At 40.8% G+C, this 21,948-nt stretch overlaps 1 protein-coding gene across 1 annotated transcript in view; it reads right to left on the bottom strand.

Moving 5' to 3' along the window:
- ATP8B3 (ATPase phospholipid transporting 8B3) overlaps nucleotides 1-21,948 on the bottom strand; it is a 317,397-nt gene that overhangs the window by 33,558 nt on the left and 261,891 nt on the right. The window contains exons 22-25 of the mRNA XM_069963518.1: nucleotides 19,257-19,533; nucleotides 17,212-17,435; nucleotides 13,522-13,605; nucleotides 10,889-11,128 (exon numbers count right to left, since the gene is read on the bottom strand). Of these exons, the coding sequence (XP_069819619.1) occupies nucleotides 10,889-11,128; nucleotides 13,522-13,605; nucleotides 17,212-17,435; nucleotides 19,257-19,533 (825 nt within the window). The remainder of the gene's footprint in view (nucleotides 1-10,888; nucleotides 11,129-13,521; nucleotides 13,606-17,211; nucleotides 17,436-19,256; nucleotides 19,534-21,948) is intronic.

Genomic DNA, 21,948 nt, shown 5'->3' with positions numbered 1-21,948 from the left:
TGTCTTGGCAACACAGGGGCCTTTTAAATGCAACATGGCCCTTGAAATCCATTCCAGCCAAATCCAGCCTCCAAAAGCCTTCCTTTGGAGGCTTACCCTGCACCGGCATGTCGCCTTAAGTCAACATGTGGGAAATTTCCGTACTCAGGGGAAATTGCTCTACACATTTTGTGTTTTTTTTAAATCTTTTAACCCCTTGTTAAAATGAAAGAATCAAGACAAGATCAATGATTTAGTATAAAAATTAAAAAAGTTTTACTCTAAATGTTGGTCTAGCCTTGATTTTTTCCATTTCCACAAGAGGTTAAAAAAGGAAATGAACGCAAAACGTGTAGGGTAATTTCCCCTGAGTACGAAAATACCCCACATGTGGACATAATGTGCCATATGGGCACAGGGCAAGCCACCAAAGGGAAAGAGCGCCATTTAGAGGCTGGAATGGAGGATGGAGGCCATGTCGCAATTACAAAGCTCCTGTGCTGCCAGGACAGTAGAAACCCCCCCATAAGTGACCCTATTCTGGAAACTACACCCCTCAAGGAATCTAACAAGGGGTGCAGTGAGCATATAGACCCCACTGGTGACTGGCACATATGTAGAACATGTGGTGTGAAAATAACAAATCCCATTTTTTTCCTTTTTTACGGCACAAATGTGTCCGTCACCAGGGGCCAATATCCCGGCTGCCCCCCTTGCTAGATTCCATATGGGGTGTAGTTTCCAGAATGGGGTCACTTGTGGGGGGTTTCTACTATCCTGGCCGCACAGAGGCTTTGTAATTGCATCATGGCAAATCTCTAATGGGAATGGCGGCCATACCTATTTAGCTGGGGAAAAGGGACAATTTAAATTTATTTGGGGGTATTAGGCCAATTATTAGTTTATAAGGTTGAAAATGACAGGTGTCCATCAAATTCAACCTGTGTTGATCCAGAGGAAGGCAAAAAACCCTCGTAAGGCAGACGACAGTAAAAATTCCTTCCTGACTCCATAATGGCAATCAGAATAATCCCTGAAATAGGAATAAGAGACAGAATTTAGAAAATGTGGAACTCCAATGACGTGTGGTACGCCTTAAAGCGATCCAGTATGCAGAGGCCGGGGCGATCAGGACAGGTGTCACACTGGAAAATGGTGTCCTTCCCTGATCCCCCACACTCTGCACTTCTTCTGGGGTCTCCTGTTTTCCAGTGTGGGGGACGTCACCTGGAAAATGTTGCCCTGGTGCGATACGGGGTCCTTCATATCCAGAAGCGCTCTAGGTACACTCTAAGGGTACCTGCACACTGGGGAATGGTGAAGGATAACCCTTTGTACATTCCGCAGCTGGCAGCCGCCGGCGGACTGATGCGGGCGCGCACGTCTCCGCACATGTCATAGACTCCATTCTATGTACGGGCGGATTCCGCCCTCTGTCCAAAGAATGAATGACCTCTATTGGGCCCTTAGACGACAAGTCACTAAGTTAGATACCTGGCATGTTTTTAAATACTGGGAGGCCTACTTTGATAAGGAAGACCTCTCCAAACCTATTATAGAAGGCTGGCTAATTGTACGCAAGGCAGTCATAAATGAAACTTGGGAGAGAAACCCAGTACAAAATCATACATCACGCAACTTATGGGTTTGATCTCCCCAAGACCCCTGCAAATCCGGACTGTATTGAGGCCTGTCCTAATTGTAACACTAGATGCACAGATCTGGTCCATGGCCTAGTTACGTGTCCCTTGTCCAGACATTTTTGGGTCTCTCTGAAAGACCTTCTACTGCATAAACTCAAGATATCTATACCACTGGACCCACTTACTCTTCTGTTCCATACCTCCTCTGAGGAGGTTAAGATGACTGCTTTGTGCCATGTGTTTATCTTGGTCGCTAAGAGATGTTTACTAGCTAAGTGGTTAGTGTCCCAAATGCCACGACTGGATGAAGTCATCCTTCAGGTGAAAAAATACATGTACTTTGATCATATGGAGGTTTCCCGCTCACTCGAGAAACTGACTGCAGGTTTCTTTAAAAAGTGGAAAACTTTTATATGTACCTTCCTAACACATGACGAAATCCAACACTTAATGGTCCGATTCAGTCATACGACCTGGTACCTCCGGAGGGATGTGGCCGGAACTCTGGGTAAACTGAAAATTAGGAGTTAAACAACGTAGTGGTTGGTTATTTTGTGTCATCTATACTTTCCCTTATAAACAGTTTCCGACAAGATAGACCGTGAGCACTGTTGGGTGGGGGAGGGGGGGGGAGGTGGGCAAGTATATTGTATGTCAGAATGTTTTTCTTACTTCTGTTGTTTTGCCTCTGGCCTACGTTGGGCCAATTGGCTCTTATTGTCAACCAATTCTAAGGTGGAACTTCCTATCCACCCTGTTTGTATCTTTAAAATGTAAAAAGCTATTAAAAATTATTTAAAAAATAAAATAAAAGAATGAACGTGTTCATTCTGTGGATGGACAACGGAATCCGCCCGTGCATAGAATGGAGTCTATGACATGGGCGGAGACGCGCGTGCGCGCATCAGTCCGCTGGCGGGTGCCAGCTGAGGAATGTACAAAGGGTTATCCTTCTCCATTCCGCAATGTGTACGTACCCTAAATCTGTAAGTGTACCCTGAGGTACGCTCACAGAGTTTGTAGAATTTCACGCCAAACAGTCATCTCTTATTGGGACTGTACTGGCGGAAAAGACGTGTCTGGGGGGCAGCATACACTACGCTACCCCCAGACACGTCACAGGATGATGAGGATGAGGATGAATAGGGGGAAAAAAGGATGGGGGGGGATTCATCTTCACTGGCTGTTTTGGTGTCGGAGGCAATAATAGCGTATGCGTCCGACGCCGAAAACACCCTGGGGGCCATTTTTATTCGGGGCATTGGTATATGGGGTATGTAAATGTGTAGTGGTGTAGTGTAAAACTTTATTCCGTGTAGTGTAATGGTGTTTTTTACATGTTTTTTTAACATTAAGTATAAAAAAAAACCTACGCCAAAAAAGGAGCTGCCGATAAATGCCGCACTTATGTGCGGCACTTATCAGCAGACCGTGGCTGTAGGATATAGGAGTGCTGATCAGCACTCAGTGGCGATAGGCTGTGGAAAAAAAATAAATGGAAAAAAAATAGAAAAAACTTTCTTCAATACTATAGCTACTGATATGTGTATTATATACACTTATCAGCCGCTAGGGGGCAGTCGAACGCAAATTCCGGACAAAGCCGAAGTTTGCCGACGCTGGAGCCGATGATTGCCGAAGTGGACCGCCGGAAAAGCTGAAGACGCTGACGAAGACGAGATCGGGACCCGGAAGACGCGATCGGAGCGCTGGATCAGGTGAGTGTGGGTCAATACCTGCTGTGGACACCTCAGCTACCTAGCTGAGGTGTCCACAGCAGGTATTTAACCCTTTCTTGGGGTACTTATATCGCCGTGACCGGGCGGCCGGTCCCGGCGATCGGGACGTGGCACCGTGGCCACCATTACTTTTAACAGTAATGGCGGTCGGTGCCGTTCTCGGACAGCACCGACCGCCATTGCTTTCAGGGCCATCGGGTCACCAATGACCCGGGAAGCTGCAGATCGCCGCCATTGGCTGATCTGAATTGATCAGCCAATAGCGCCAATCGTCAGCACGGGGGGGGGGGGGTTAATCACCCCCCGTGCCTACAAGCAGGGAGGGCCTGCTATACATTATAGCAGGCCATCTTCCCTGATCGCTGCGTGTGTGAAACCACGGGCGTTAAGACACGGACTTTGGGGGCGTACATTTACGTCCGCGGTCGTTAAGGGGTTAAAGGGAACAGATCACATCGCTCGCTCTCCGCAAACTGCCCCCTGTATCTTGTAGCTACCCTGCACTGATCTCAGAAGCATTTGGCAGCCTTATAGAGAATGAAAGGAGCACCAACTGTGGCCAGGCAGGTGAGTTGAGCTCCTATTCATTGAGGGGCAATTAGGTCCACATTTTCAGGCCCCGAGGGTATGTTCACACATGTTGGATTTTCATTGTGTTAACACAATTTACCCCTTTAAGACAGAGTCCTTCAATGCAATGTCGCCCCTAGCATTCTAAAAGCAATAGCACTTTTATTTTTCCACCTACAGGGCTGGTTGGGGTGTCATTTTTTGCTCCATGATCTTTAGTTTTTATTAATATCATATTCATGTAACAGAAAATTTTTGATCGCTTTTTATTCACTTTTTTTCTGATATATAATTTAATAAAATCAGCAATCCTGGTGTGTTTTTTTGTTTGTTTGTTTACACCGTTCACTGTGCGGGAACAATAATGTTATGTTTTAATAGATTGGACAATTCCACGCGCTTCAATGTGTAATATAATGTATTTATTTATTACTTTATTTTTTTATATTTTTATTTTTTATAATGGGCAAGGGGGTATTTTAAACTTTTATTGGAAGGGGGTTATAAGGGGTTTTTAATACTTTTAAAAACTTTTTTATTACACTTTTTTTTTACACTTTTTTCACTTTACAATATGCAATCATTAGATTGCACATACTGATCTATGCTATGCCATAGCATAGCATAGATCAGTGTTATTAGCAATCTATGTATAGAGCCTGCCAGAGAGCAGATTTTATTCATAGATCGCCAAATCGACAGGATGGAGGTAAGAAGCTTACCCCCGCCCCGCCCCGCCCCCAATTGGGACCCCTGCAGCATGGCTGCGGGGGTCCCGATCACTCAGTGACAGAAACGCTGGACTTCATAAATGTACCCCTAAAAAAAACGCTGGACTTCATAAATGTCCCCCTATGTGTGAATATAGCCTAAGGCTATGTTCACACATAGTATTTAATTAGTGTTAATTAGCGCTATTTTGCAGCACATAAAATCATAAAATGCTGCAAATAAATGCAATGTTCCTCCCCGCTTTCTAAGAGCCATAGTGCTTTTATTTTTCCACCTACAAGGCTGGTAGGGGTGTAATTTTTTGCGCCATGATCTCTAGTTTTTATTACAATGATATTGGTGTAAAAGAAAAAATTTGATTTATTTTTATTTTTTTCCTGATATATATTTAAAAAAAAACAATTTAACAATTATGTTATATTTTAATAGATCAGACAATTCCATATGCTACGATATGTAATATGTTAATTTATTACTTTTTTTTTTTTTAGAATGGGCACGGAGGTGTTTTAAACCTTTATTTGGGGGGTTTATAAGGTGTGTTTTTTGGTTTTTTTTTTAAATACTTTTGAAAAAGTATTTTTTTTAATGACATTTTTTTTCACTTATGTTATACTGTTAAACATGCAATCTTTAGGTTGCATCTACTGATCTACTGATGCTGTGGCATAGCATAGCATAGATCAGTGTTATTGGTTATCGATATAGATCGTGGCGTTTAAAAGTTTAATGACAGGCAGCTGTGGGATCATTATCTCTGGCCCTGAACACACTGATGACATCAAAAGCCCCTCACTGTCAGGAACGTATATATACGCTCCTGCTGCATGGGGCATGTGCAACAGGAACGTATATATAGGTATTGTGGACATAAAGGGGTTAAAGTGCCGTCAATTTAAGTGTCAATTTTATTTCAATTTCAATTATTTCAATTTAATTTAATTTCAATTATAATTCAATTTTAATTTAAATTCAATTCCATTTTGAACGTCCACTGCATTGAGCGACGCTTTCTGCCAGGACAGCAGTGGACATTGGTGGACCAGTGGCATATCATCAATTTTCTCCCAGGACAGCAGTGGATATTGGTAAATGAGCAGTGTAAAATGACACTTTCTCCCTGGACAGCAGTGGACATTGGTGGACCAGATGTATCAAATCAGAGACTACAGAGAAGTACTAGGCTCACTGTTAGCTTTCTTGCTGACAGTCCTGGCAAGTAAAATTGGGTCTAAGACACCACAGGAGACAAGGCAGGGGAAACATCCTGACCTTGCCATGGAATGGTGGTGCCACTATTCCAGTACAACCCATTAGTTGGCTACTGCCTACCGTGGAGCTTGAACTTTGAAGGATCCAGTCAACAATCCCAGCCTAGCTGGTGTTCACCTGCCCAATAGGTGTAACTGATAGCTGAACACTAGGTGTAACACTCCCACAACTCTGTTTTCCTCTGGCACCACCCTGTGTGCCACCTTGGTCACTGACACTGCCCATACCCTGAGAAGAGCCTGATTTTTTTTTACATACATGGACATATTGCTTGTATTTGGATTTTTAAAAGGAACAAAATAAATGTTATTAGATCATGGATAGTGCCAGTGATTTCATAGCACCCAACCACTGACAATAAGATATATATTTTTTTTAACCAGCGCCCACAAAGTTATAAAGGCAGATACCGTCTTCATTGATGTAAGAAAATTCGTATAACACACTTTGAGTTGAGTGTGCTCACTAATGCTGCGTTTACACGTAACGATTATCGTGCAAATTTGCGTGATAACGATCGAATTCGAACGATAATCGTACGTGTAAACGCAGCGAACGATCAAACGACGAGTGAGAAATCGTTCATTTTGTTCTTTGAACATGTTCTCAAATCGTCGTTGATCATTCGCAAAAAATTCGCAGATCGTTCCGTGGGAACAGCGTTCAACGATTTAACCAATGTGTGAGATAGGCTTAAGCGATCGCAAAACAAATTTTCCGTACGATATATCATACCGTCTAAACGCTGATCGTTTTGGAAAAAAAACCTGTTACTCCGACATTGTTAATCGTACGATCGGGCCAATTATCGTTTCGTGTAAACGCAGCATGAGTTTGGAAAGTGGACGCTCATTTCACTGATGTAAGCAAATTGGTATAACACACTATGGGGAAGATTTATCAAACTGGTGTAAGATAGGACTGGTTCAGATTCCAATTTTCATTCCTCACACTTTGGAAAATGAAAGGTGGAATCTGATTGGTTGCTAGGGGTAACTGTGCCAATTCTAATTTACACCATGTTTGATAAATCTCCCTCTATGAGTCAAAAATATGGAGTTTGTCTTTACTGGTCCCAGTGACTTTATATAGTGCACAACAGGCACCCAGTTACTTGGATACTGGCTTGACAGCTCCCACAGAAAATCGCCCGCAATCTACCCACAATCCACCTCCTATCCTCTCTTCTCCTCTTTGTCCCTATCTTTCTGTTTTTCTATCCCTGCTTTGCTCTAACTGCCTGCTGCGATCCTGCTCCAAACTACACACACAGCCGACTGGCCGCCTCCAGTAAAACTAATCACCCTGTATAGAGGGTGAGGGGGGTTGCTGACATCACAGTGGGGTTTGCAGGTGATTGGAGGGGTGCAACGGATTATGGATAACCCATTTCTCCTGCCAAAAGACAGTACTATTAGCTGAATCTGACTTCACCATATTCGCTTCGCTCATCTCTAGTGCTAATTAAATACTATGTGTGAATAGCTTAGCGCAATGAAATGATGAAGCAGTGCAATAAAATTTACATAGCATTTTCATTGTGTTACTGCACAACCCAAGTAATCAGCTTATCACCACCTATTCTATGGATGGGGGATAACAAGCCCAAGTAGGAACTTCAGGCTATGTTCACATACAGCATTTAATTAGTGTTTAATTACTGTTAATTAGAGCTATTTAGTTGCGAATTGCGCAATTGCAGTAAAATAGCTATTTTTTTGCAATTCTATTAAAATCACAGCAAAAATGGTGTTATGTTATTGAGGAATTTACGGCATAATGGTGCTAAATAATGCTAAGTAAATGCTATGTGTAAACATAGCAATAGGCTTCCTGGAAATATACTGCATTATATTTTATAACCTTTTTTGACAGGTTGCCAATGCATACTATCAATGTACAGGTAAAAAAAAAATGTGCACATGTGCTAGAATGCATACATTCAGTCACTACCTACATTTTAAGGCTATGTTCATACAATGTAAGAGACCGGAACAGCCAGTATAAGTAAAGATCATCCCGGCATCCATACGCGCCCGCATCAGCACTCCCCACTGCACACTATAGAGCGTGCGGCCGGAGCCGCTCGCTCCATAGTGTGCACTGACAGAGTTTTCTGCGACCACTATTCACTGAATAACGGCCACAGAAAACTGACATGTCAGTTTTATACTGCGCCGCGAGAGATCCCGGAGCCGTATAGTATAGTATGTGTATACGCTCTGGCCGGGATTCCATAGATGCCAGGTAACGTATATTAATCACAGCCGTTGTTGCAATCGACAACAACAGCCGTACTTTTACAAAAATATATGTTGTGTGAACATGGCCTAAAGGGGTTATCCAGTTAAGTAAAATATATGATGAGTCATGCCTCCTCCTGGAGACTAACAATTGGTTCCATACATGTCATTACCTTATCTGTCTCCTTCTCTCAGTTTTGAGCATTCTGTTTCTGCTAAAGACATAGAAAACTGTGTGGGAGCTGCTGAGTCCCTTTTTATCCTCTCCTCCCAACTTCCTTCCAGGCTGCTGATGTAAACATCTCCCTATCTGCAACATTGTAGCAACTTTGTAATGAAGGGAAAGATAATTACAGTGAATTCTTCAGTTACTTAAAGGGGTTGTCCGGCGATAAAAAAATTATTCACAGAATAACACACATTACAAAGTTATACAACTTTGTAATGTATGTTATGTCTGTGAATGGCCCCCTTCCCCGTGTCCCACCACCCCCACCCGTGTACCCGGAAGTGTGGTGCGCTATACATTACCTGTCACGTGCCGACCACGGTCTCCGATCCTCAGCAGTGACGTCTTCTTCGGGAGCCCGGCGGATCTTCCCGAGTGCCAGCCGCCCTCTGCAGCGTCATCCGAAGCTCAGCCGCGATTGGCTGAGCATAACTGTGCTCAGCCAATCGCGGCTGAGCTGCTGATGACGTGGCCGCGTCATCAGCAGCTCAGCCGCGATTGGCTGAGCACAGTTATGCTCAGCCAATCGCGGCTGAGCTTCGGATGACGCTGCAGAGGGTGGCTGGCACTCGGGAAGATCCGCCGGCCTCCCGAAGAAGACGTCACTGCTGACGATCGGAGACCATGGACGACACGAGATGCGGTGAGTATAATGCACCACACTTCCGGGTCTAGCGTGGGTGGGGGGAAACACGGGGAAGGGGGCCATTCACAGACATAACATACATTACAAAGTTGTATAACTTTGTAATGTGTGTTATTCTGTGAATAATTTTTTATCGCCGGACAACCCCTTTAACCTCAGATTACCTATCCCCCCCCCCCCGCATAACAAAGAAGCTACAATGTTGCGGATAAATCCTGCCAGGGACTTGTTTACATCATATAAAAATGTGTAGAATTTTAGTCCTCTAAACCACAAAAAGTCCCAACCTTTACGTGTCACAGTTTTAATAGATAAAGAAATAAAATAACATCATATAATATCAGATTGTCTTGTAAAAATATATGTATAAAATGGACATAAATAAATAAATATATGATGGTACCTAGTGCAGTGAGACATTCGATAGTGGCCAGGTTGAGTTACACTTATTTCATTATACGTATAGAGAATGGCGTCTATGACGCCGCTCACCCGTCCCGATTGAGGTGATGGCTGCTGTCGTGGCTCTCTCCCTCCTACGAAGGCTGACAGTTGTAATCACTTCGATTCTGGACTGGAGATGCTCTTGCAGCGCGTCCTCGTGGTGTTCGGCCACTATTGCTACTGCTTACCACTGCCACTGACGAAGGGGTTAATTATTATAACCTTGAAACGCGTTTGGCGCAATATATGAACTGTTTATTTTCCAATATTCCAACTCGCAAGTTATACCGCCATACAGTTATACCTTTCCTCACCCGACCGATTTACGGCACCAATTCACGGCAACAATCTGGTATCCTTACTAGCATCTCACTCTAGACGGAGATACCCGAAGTGAGAACGAGGCCGCAGAACGAGGCCGGGATACAGAACGAGGCTGTGACATAGAACGAGGCCGGATACCGGCGCGCGAACACCAAACACCACGAGGACGCGCTGCAAGAGCATCTCCAGTCCAGAATCGAAGTGATTACAACTGTCAGCCTTCGTAGGAGGGAGAGAGCCACGACAGCAGCCATCACCTCAATCAGGACGGGTGAGCGGCGTCATAGACGCCATTCTCTATACGTATAATGAAATAAGTGTAACTCAACCTGGCCACTATCGAATGTCTCACTGCACCAGGTACCGGGAGCTGTGAGTCACATGAAAAGGACCACAAGTCCAAAAAGAATCTGAGGTTTGAAACACTGCTAATAACATCTACTGGCCAGTACCCAGCGGTAACACATTGACTTTTAACCATCATCATTTTAAGGCTATCTTTTTCGATCTATATATGTTGTATATGACTTTTTAATAACCAAGACCATCATATATTTATTTATTTATTTATGTCCATTTTATACATATATTTTTACAAGACAATCTGATATTATATGATGTTATTTTATTTCTTTATCTATTAAAACTGTGACACGTAAAGGTTGGGACTTTTTGTGGTTTAGAGGACTAAAATTCTACACATTTTTATATGTTTTTTCCTTGCCCATTTCTAGGTAGGGGCTTTTTTAGGTATACCTCAACCCATTTAGATACTAAGACTGTGAGCTGCGCCTGTACATTCCTCCTCTTGTTTACATCAGCCTTCTTGAAGGGAGGTGAAGGAGGGGGTTTAGAGCCGAGACAGACTGAACAGCTCTCATACAGTTTTTTGTGCAGAAAACAGCAGCTCAAAACTGAGGAAAGGAGGCCGATAAGGTAATGACATGTATGGAATGAACTGTTAGTCTCTAGGAGGAGGGATGGTTTATTATAAATTTTACCTAACCGGGTAACCCCTTTAAAGTCTTTGAACAGTTGAAATACATTTACGATAATGATTATCTTACCTCCACAGAGACAGTCAGCAAAACTGAGGTTGCTGTTATTACTGCATAAGATTGATAGTCACAGGTACTACCAGGCCCTGAAGTGTCATGGCATGCCCCATATGCTATAAAGAATGATGATAATGAAGTTATTATTCCCTTCACAAAAGACCACGCAAATATCTTGTATGTGAAAAGAGAACCCATCTGTCCAACTTTATATAATTCAGGAAGTTGTAGGCTCATTTTGGCACTGGTATCCTTAAAGAAAATTAATAAAATGATTAGAACTAGATGTAAAATGGCTATGTACATGTAATGTTTTTACATTTTATATACCATATCTGTTGAAAGCCTTATAGATCATCAAAATCTTAATAAAAGTAATTAAAAGCAGTGATCAGCTCAGTGCAATTTTAATATCTAGATGACATTTAATAGACCTGCACTAAGCGCGGGAACTAGGGGACGGTTCAAAAAAAGGGCTGCGCCACCAGCATCCCGGGGCCGCCACTGGTCCATTCATGTAAAAAACCCAAAGCGATATACCTGATGGTACATTCGCTTTAACAGCAAAACTTTATTTGCAAATAATTATGATTAAAAGGGCCCTATTTGTAACTCTTATAATGGTTTTATATTGATTTTTTGCACCATAATCTCTAGTTTTTATTGATACCATATTTGTGTAGATGGGACATTTTAACTGCTTTTTATAAATTTTCTTCGGATATGTAATGTAACAATAAAATCAGCAAATCTGGCCCCTTTTTCCTCTTTTCATTTATGTTGTTCACTGTGTGGGAACAATATTGCTATATTTTAATAGATCAGATTGAACAAGCTACAATAGCAAATGTGTTTATTTTTAGACTTTTTAACCCCTTCCCGTCAGCACAATGTATATATACGTTCCTGCTGTGACTGGGTTAATGATGTGAGCAGGAGCATAGCGATCACGCTCACATCAAAGTCCGGGGCCGCAGGTAATGAGAATCAGCTGCGATCCCGCAGCCCACTCTCATTAAGCCCTTAAAGTGACTGTACCACCAGGCTCAGACAGAAACACTGGAGGCGGCCCAACCCACCCTAAGTGGGAAGAAACCTAAGCCCCTCTGTGATAGGGTTCCATTGATTCTAATGGAGTCACGTCATGGAGGGGCTGGGGTTTCTTCCCACAAAGGGTGGGTCGGCCCGCCTCCAGTGCTTCTGCCTGGGCCTGGTGGTACAGTCACTTTAAGGTGCTCAGTGACAGATCAAGCATCTGTCACTGAGTGATCGGGACCCACGAAGCCGTGCTGCAGGGGTCCCGATCGCATGTGTCGACAGGCGGGAGTAAGCTCCTTACCTCCGTTTGTCGATCTATGTGTAGAGTCTGCTCTCAGGCAGGCTCTATACATACAGTAGATCGCCGATAACACTGATCTATGCTATGGCATAGCATAGATCAGTATATGCAATCTAATGATTGCATGTTTTACTGTGTTAAAAGTGAAAAAAAAGTGTAATAAAAAAGTTTTTAAAAGTATTGAAAAACCCCTTATAACCCCCCCCCCCAATAAAAGTTTAAAATACCCCCCCCCTTGCCCATTATAAAAATAAAAATATAAATAAATAAAATACATATACTATAATATAGTATATTTATTTATATATACTATATTACATATCGTAGCATGCGGAATTGTCCGATCTATTAAAATATAACATTATTGTTCCCACACGCTGATCGGCGTAAACGGGAAAAAAATAAAACGCACCAGGATTGCTGATTTTATTACAAAAAAATTAATAAAAGCAATCAAAATTTTTTCTGTTACACCAATAAGATATTAATAAAAACTAGAGATCATGGCACAAAAAATAACACCACAATCAACCCTGTAGGTGGAAAAATAAAAGCGCTATGGCTCTTAGAAGGCGGGGAGGAACATTGCATTAATTTGACCCGGACTTTTGTACATCAAAGGGCTCTGTCTTGAAGGGGTTAAAGTACCCTAAGGGGTTTATTACATGCATTCATTATATGGCCATTTCATGGCATTGATCAGTGATCAGATTACATTTACAAAATCCAATTTCATATATCTTATTAGGGAATTCTGAGTTAACAGAAATGGTACTTGCATAAGAATCCTCATCGTGTTCCAAATACTGTTCTCCTCAGCTCTTTGTGATACCACAGTGAGCTGAAACATAACTTTATTTGCAGCAACCATAATAGCATAGTTATGGTTGGGAAAAAAAGTTCCTTAAGAGGAAGGCACAAACCCTCACGAGGCAGATGCTTACTCCAAAATGGCAATCAGAATAAATCCCTGGATCAACATTCTATCACGTAATCTAGTGCCCATAACTTGTAATATTATATTTTAAAAAGAAAAGCCTCAAGGTCTATCTGAAACTTATTTAGTAAATCAGCAATGACAGCATTATGTGGCAGAGAACAAGATCATATGGCATTATTGGCTTTCCAGTCACAGGAGACAGTTACAGTCAGACTTGACAATGGTAGGCACAGATATTTTTGTTTTCTGATATAAAGGTTTGTCTACCATTTGCAATAGTTCAGAATTTAGTTTTATAAATAACACAATTTAAAATATGATTTTCATAAACAATTTAATTGGACAAAAAAGGGATTATTCTCTTACTTGTTCAAGTAATCCCATAGTCAAAGCTGGAAAGATAGTGAAGGATACTGAGTAAAGTGCTATAAACCAGCTGTCAAAGACTGTCTGTGGGATGAAAAAAAACAACAGAGTTTATTAAAGAACATGTGCAAATGAGAATTTATAAGACTTTTAGGCTATGTTGCATTGACTGCCGCCATTTAATGGAAAATAATTGGCGTTATTTCAAGACAATGGCTGTTGTTTTAAAATAATGGCAATTATTTGCTATTAAATGACAGCTACAGTTAGGGCCAGAAATATTTGGAAAGTGACACAAGTTTTGTTATTTTAGCTGTTTACAAAAACATGTTCAGAAATACAATTATATATAATAATATGGGCTGAAAGTGCACACTCCCAGCTGCAATATGAGAGTTTACACATCCAAATCAGAGAAAGGGTTTGGGAATGATAGCTCTGTAATGCATAGCCTCCTCTTTTTCAAGGGACCAAAAGTAATTGGACAATGGACTCTAAGGGCTGCAATTAACTCTGAAGGCGTCTCCCTCGTTAACCTGTAATCAATGAAGTAGTTAAAAGGTCTGGGGTTGATTCCAGGTGTGTGGTTTTGCATTTGGAAGCTGTTGCTGTGACCAGACAACATGCGGTCAAAGGAACTCTCAATTGAGGTGAAGCAGAACATCCTGAGGCTGAAAAAAAAGAAAAAATCCATCAGAGAGATAGCAGACATGCTTGGAGTAGCAAAATCAACAGTCGGGTACATTCTAAGAAAAAAAGGAATTGACTGGTGAGCTTGGGAACTCAAAAAGGCCTGGGCGTCCACGGAAGACAACAGTGGTGGATGATCGCCGCATACTTTCTTTGGTGAAGAAGAACCCGTTCAAATGCTGCAAAGTTGATCGGACGGCGCTTCATAGTACAGATGGACAATGACCCCAAGCATACAGCCAAAGCTACCCAGGAGTTCATGAGTGCAAAAAAGTGGAACATTCTGCAATGGCCAAGTCAATCACCAGATCTTAACCCAATTGAGAATGCATTTCACTTGCTCAAATCCAGACTTAAGACGGAAAGACCCACAAACAAGCAAGACCTGAAGGCTGCGGCTGTAAAGGCCTGGCAAAGCATTAAGAAGGAGGAAACCCAGCGTTTGGTGATGTCCATGGGTTCCAGACTTAAGGCAGTGATTGCCAACAAAATATTGAAAAAAAAATATTTTGTTTGGGTTATTTTTATTTGTCCAATTACTTTTGAGCTCCTAAACTGTGGAGTGTTTGTAAAGAAATGTGTACAATTCCTACATTTTCTATCAGATATTTTTGTTCAACCCTTTAAATTAAACATTCCAATCTGCACTTGAATTCTGTTGTAGAGGTTTCATTAAAAATCCAATGCGGTGGCATGCAGAGCCCAACTCGCGAAAATTGTGTCACTGTCCAAATATTTCTGGCCCTAACTGTAAGCCCTTATTTTTTGCACCACTAATTTTACTTTGCAATGGCAGACTTAATTTTTGCATTAAATATTCTGCAAAACCAGAAAAAAAATTATATGCTTGGTGAAATAAAAAAAAAAACACAAAACAAAACAATGCAATTCCTTTTATTGGGGGGCTTCCTTTTTATGCCATTCGTCCTATGGTAAAAATGTTATACATGTTCCTCAAGTCGGTACGATTAAAACGATATATAACTTGCATAACTTTTATATTTGATGGCTTTTAAAAAAATAAAATCTTTTACAGAAACATTTCTTAAAATTGCTCTACTTCCATGCTTACGCTTTTATTGTTTTGTCTATGGGGCTGTGTTAGGTGTAATTTTTTGTGCAATGATCTGTACTTTCTGTTGGTACCTTGATTGCGTAAATGCGACTTTTTGAACGCTTTTTTATGACAATTTTTCAGGATTTGATGTGACCAAAAATGCAGAATTTTGCACTTTGGTGGGGTTTTGTGCTTAAGCTGTTTACCGTGCGAGATCAGGAATGAGATAATTTAATAGTTCGGGCTATTATGCATGCCGCGAAATATGTTTCTTTACTTATTTTTATTTATAAAATGGGAAAAGAGGGGTGTTTCAGATTTTCATTAGGGAAGGGGGCTTTTTATTATTAAAAACACTTTTTTTTTTACTTATACAGTAATAAGAGGTCCCCCTGGGGGACTTCTAATATAACTACACTGATCCCTCATAAGATGCTTTATACAGCACCGATCAATGGGAGTGTCATTCCGACACCGAGGCCCGGGCCTGTAAGTTGAAGGAATCCCCCTTCACGATCGCATCGTGGGGGGGGGGGGGGTCCCGCCACTAGACGCCAGGGAAATGGCCATAGAAGACTTTTAAATGCAGCTGCACATAGCACCTGGGACCACGGCAGTTCAGAGTGAGGGTTGCGGCGCTAATGACGAGATGGCGTAAATGTACGTCATCCGTCATTAAGGGTACAAACCCACTTAACGTATTTACTGCGTGAATCAGTCTTAAAAATAAGCAGGCAAAACGCAGTTTGGCTTTATACGATTGTTCTGCATTAAAATACGCAATTGCGTATTTTTGAAGCGTGAAGCTTGTTGTTAGCAAAGCATCAGTTGTTAACAACCTGTTTGAAAAACGCATGTAGCTTCACGCTTCAAAAATACGCAATTGCGTATTTTAATGCAGAACAATGGTATAAAGCCAACCTGCGTTTTGCCTGCTTATTTTTAAGACTGATTCACGCAGTAAATACGTTAAGTGGGTTTGTACCCTTTGGGGTTAAATTGGTAATTTTACCTATGGCAGGCTGTAGCAGTAGATCTGTCATGACATCCATCTACACCTAGTAAAGATCTCGTGACAATGGATCAGATTCCCATGATCACATGATAGAAAGGTACTAATCTGGTCCATAAAATGTATATACCTGTTTACTTTAACAGTGGCATTTAGAGGATTAAATTGCGGTCATGGAAAATTTCTCTGCAATGTGTCTGCAATTAGCAGCTTCTCTCAGCTGCTTAGAGCAACAGGCAGCTGCTGGGTATAGGGACTACTCGATACACTCTTAATAGTGCCTTGGCAAAAGTACCTGTCATGGGTCAATAAGGGGTTAAAGATTCTCTTTTTTCATGCTTATGATCATACTCCTTCATACTCCTGACCAAATTCTCCTCTGCTCCTGCTAGCTGCCAGATTTTAAAAATGATTAGTTGCCAGTAACAGACTGGAACACCAGAGGCACCAAATAATGTAAAAAGGCAGCAGAGCATTAGGCCTCATGGCCTTCTCCGTAACCATGGACCCGGAGCTAAAGACAGGACTAAATTAGGATAGATATATGTTAATTTCAGTTATGTTTAAATTCAGTTACTGTAGCTTTTCCAACCATCTACTGGAAGTTTGTTCCAAGCATCTACTACTCTTTCAGTAATGTCATTTAATCCACTAACATTTTATTTAGATTTCCCTACCACTTGATTGCACTGGTGACTCATTTTAAAGCTGTCAGAAATAACTACCCCTAAATCCTTCTCTTTTGAAGTCTTTGCTAACACAGAACTGCCAATATAAATCTTGAATTTAGGATTCTTCCTCTCCAAAGCACATTAAAGGGAAACTGACAGCTCGGATATGCATATGCATGGTAGGTACTTAGTTTTAACTATAAAACATGCAAATTAATTTTAACTTGAAATTTAAAATTTGTTTATATATTGATACAAACCAGGGCTGTGAATCCATTAAAACATGCAAACCACACATGACAGAGGACACTGGCAGATGTTTTATAGAAGAAATAGCGTAAGAACTTTGCAATTCGTAAGTAAGACCAACGCCCATGAATAAGAAGAAGACGCTGTAGGTAAGAAAACTGAGCCAACGCATAGTCACTGGCCTGGACAGCTTGTGTTCCTTCTAATCCACTAATGCCAACTCCAATATGAGCAGCTGAACAGAGAGAGAGAAAAAAAGGTTGACATATTTAAGTCACCCAATATACAAATAATCAATACTTTGCACTTTTCTAATGATTAATCATCTATGTGTACATTATATGTATACATAATATGGATTATATGTATACATAATATGGATTATGGATATTATTGAACACTTTATATGTATTACATTTTCAGTATGGCTTTGTAGTTATTATTGAAGGACATGCATCATTTGGCATTTTGAATTGTCGTTGGGGATATATGCATGAATTTATATTAATACCTTTGTTTATAAATTTTCTTTTCTTCATTTTATATAGAGGACCGACCCTTACGTATTTTATTCACTTTTAAATGCTATGCACTTAGGTATTAGTTTAAAGGGATTTTCCCACATATAAAAGATATCAATGAAAAAACTGTTTCTTCCAATATACTGTAAGGGTAAATTCACACGGGCGTCTCGCACAAGAAATCCGCAGCTAATCCGCAGCTAAACCGCAGCTAATCCGCAATACACATATTCTTCTTCTTATTATTAATATGTGTATTGCGGATTAGCTGCGGTTTAGCTGCGGATTTCTTATGCGAGACGCCCGTGTGAATTTACCCTAAGTCATCACACAGGTTACTGGCAAATTTTACTGTGGTTGAATCTTCATTGAAAAGAAGTTGAAGACGTTGGATGCAGTCTTGTGCTCAAAGTTCGCTCATCTCTAATGGGCAGCCTAGTGTAATTCCCCTGCATTATATTACAACCAGTAGCGGATTATAATAGGTCCTTTTCGGGCGGTTGCCCAGGGCCAAGAGCGCCTGGGGGGCCCAAGGCCACCCAAAAAGACTTATACTTTCAGTAGTGTGTTGTCTCCTGGCTACAGTTTTGCCATGATTTTCAAATATTGCTGCTTTTTAACCACAGTTTTGCACAAATCAAGGCATCATGAGATTATCTATCCTGTACTATGAACACCAGGCTAGTGTTGCCATAGTTACAGTAGAGTTGGGGGGCCCAAGCTTGGTCAACAGCCCGGGGCCTATGGTAAAGTTAATCCGCCCCTGATTACAACCCTAGCATTCTTTTAAGTAAAATTATGCTATGACTAATGTTTGTGTGTGAGCTCCAGTTTGGCTCTGGCTAGTGTGTTTTGCTACTTGTAATGGCATCAGCAAGAGGAGGATTTAAGGAGAATACAGGTGCCCTGCACAATTGGTATATGTGCTGATAGCTGTTAGCAGTGTTACACCAGGACTGTGTACTACACCTGTATTGCACAAACTGTTGCACAATCTAACCTCCAATATTACATACACTGCATGTGTATTGTGAAGTATTGTGGGACCAACAGAGGAAATCATGGGGTTCCCACTCTCCCATGAAACAGCATTCTGTAGCTGTGCTTTTTTTTCACTGATGTCCCCAAAGTTCAGGTTTAATAAATCCCTCCCCCCCTTCCCCTCTATTTTTTGCATAGGTTGTAGATGACATTTAATATTCGATCTGTATGGGATACCCTGTTTGACATGAATTAATTCATGCATATGATGTTGCAACTGCATTTCTCTGTTTTCCAAGTTGCCTTGTGCAATAAAGTACACAGAGCAAAAATTATGTTGTAGCAACTGGTAAAACATGTTTTTTACATCAATTTTTTCCATTTTTAATGAATTTGGACATGTTGAAAAACAAATAAAATGTAAAACATATCGCCAGGCCTGAAAATGTGCTAAACCTTACTAAAAGATATAGAGATCTTTATTGGTTCAAATATATTCTTACATTAGTCCTGTAGTACTTACAACAAATAGCTGTTCATAACCATAAACTCACTTTTAATCATGTTGACATCATTTGCTCCATCCCCGATTGCAAGAGTAGTGGCCTTTTTGTGTTTTTTAACAAGTTGAACAATCATAGCTTTTTGCTTTGGAGTCACCCTGCAGCAGATAACAGCCTGGCACTTGGTTGCCAAATCTATAAATGCGTATTCACGCATGTTGGCTTCCTCTTCACTTGGATTCCTAGTCTTCCTGTAACATATATCTCGTAGCTTACTGAAAAAATCTCTCTTCTTTATTTTCCAGTCGTATGTTCCTAAAACTTGAACCTGTGAAAAGATCATTAACTTTTACAAATTTTAGGAAACTAACAAATACTAAACTTGTATCATTTAGAGGGACATGACAGTACAAAACATGTAGTATCACATTGTACTGTAGAGAGGCACTACTAGACAGCCAATCACTGCATGGACTTTAGTAATACCAGTAAAATTTTATTTGTCAATCATCTAGTTATTTATATGTGCAGCAGACCCTGACTGTATGTAACATTGTATGTTGAGTCTGGTTTCAAGTTAAAATGGTCCAGAAAGGATCATTGTATGTTGAAAATATTTTAACCTGAGGCCATTTTAAGTTAAAGGACAACTGTATAGTACTTGCTTATGAATTATCATGAGTGGTCCTAAATATATTACTATTAGGGTTTATTGTCCTTAGGGGTTGTTTACACTACGGAATTTGAGCGAAATTTCAAGAGGAGTCTTTGGCACAGACTCCACCTGTCCCATTCATTCAATAGGATGTCTTACTCACACTCTGCCATCTGCCCATGTCAGATTCTTTGGGTAGATGGCAGAGTGCACGTGAGACATCCCATTGAAAGAATGGGACAGAAGGAAATGTAAATCAACAGTAGATGTGAAATAAAGCAAGTTTGCAATATATAGTCATTATTTTCATTTCTCATGGAAAACACGGCACTTCCTGTGTTTAGACTCTGTGTTTCCCAGGTCATCTGCACGATCACAGAGAAGACAGTCATTTCATTGATGAACACATTAAGCATGAAACTCTGTACTGGCCAGACTTGTGTTTAGTCTCTTTTTTTCCAACCAGCACAGAAAATCTGGACCTGGATTTCTGGTATAGCTTTGTTTTATAGCATGACAACTAAGGGTATAAACCCACACACCGTATAAGCAGCGTATTTACTGCTGCGATACGCAGCAAATACGCAGCAAACACGCAGCAAATACGCAGCAAAAACGCAGCAGATTATATCTAAATAACTGAACACAGCATCAAATCTGTACCAACAAATCTGCTGCGTATTTGTTGCGTATCTGCTGTGTATACGGTGTGTGGGTTTGTACCCTAAAAAAGAAAAAAATACTGAATGTATATAACAAACTTGCTTTATTCCACATATACTGTTAATTTAGACTTTGAAAGTTGCAATGACAGGTACACTTTAACCCCTTAATGACCGAGCCAATTTTCATTATTGCACTTTCGTTTTTTCCTCTTCGTGTTTAAAAGGCCATAATTCTTGCATATGTTCACCTACAGACCCATATGAGCCCTTATTTTTTGCGGCACCAATTATACTTTGCAATTACAGACTGCAAAAACAGAAAAAAATATTTGTGCAGTGGAATTGAAAAAAGGTTCCATTCTTTTTATTTTGAGGGGTTTCATGTTTACGCCATTTGCCCTAAGGTAAAAATGACATGTGATCTATGTTCCTCAAGTCAGTATAATTACAAAGATATATAACTTGTATAACTTTCATTTTATTTGACGCCTTTTAAAAATGAAAACCTTTAAAAAAAAAAAATTGTGTTTAAAATTGTTCTATTACTATCCCTATAAAGCTTTTTTTGCTTGGGGCTGTTCTTTCTTTCCGTACCTTACTTGCATATATGCAACTTTTTGATCACTTTTTATTATTATTTTTTTTTCTGCACTTGATGTAAACAAAAATGCACAATTTTGCATCTTGGCGGGTTTTTGCGCTTACGCCGTTTACCATAAAAGATCAGGAATGTGATAATTTAATAGATTGGGCAATTATGCATGCAGCAATACCAAATTATTATTATATTTTTATTTATAAAATTGAAAAAGGGGGTTGATTTAAACTTTCATTAGGGGAGTGTTTTTTTGGTTTTTTTTTACATACATTAATTAAAAATCCTCCTGGGGGGACATGTAATACAACTACACTGATCTATCATGCAGCATACATATTACAGCACTGATCAATTAGATTAGTGCTGTATTGGTCTGGTCTGCAGCAGACTCTGTTTACCTTTAATGGCAGTAGGATTGGGGCAAATTGGGCCCACGGTTTCTTGGATAATTCACGGTGCTAAGACACATCAACCCAGTCGCCTACAAACTCTGTCTGCCTCCCACCATGTGGATCTCAAACACCTTCCACATCTCCCTCTCTGTCCGTGGTTCCTGCTGCCTGTGGTCCCAGCCCGTGTCTGCTGTCCAGGTTCCAGCCGTGAGTCCTGCTGTGTTCCTGCCTATGTGTCTCTAGCTGCACCTCGCCTGCCTCCGCTAGCAAGCCAAGCCAGGGGTAGCGACGTGGGGGTTGCCTGCCACAGCAAATCCAACTCACCTTGCAACAGGCTCTGGTGAAGACCAGAGGCTTTCACACATCCAGAAAATCTGTCCGGATTTCCTATCAGGAAATCCGGGCGGATTTCTGCACTCATTGGAATACATTA

Source organism: Dendropsophus ebraccatus, chromosome 3 (genome assembly GCF_027789765.1).
Source record: "Dendropsophus ebraccatus isolate aDenEbr1 chromosome 3, aDenEbr1.pat, whole genome shotgun sequence".
NCBI lineage: Eukaryota > Metazoa > Chordata > Amphibia > Anura > Hylidae > Dendropsophus > Dendropsophus ebraccatus.
The sequence above is the reverse complement of the archived record's forward strand: the minus strand, read 5'-3'. Positions and strand labels throughout refer to the sequence as shown.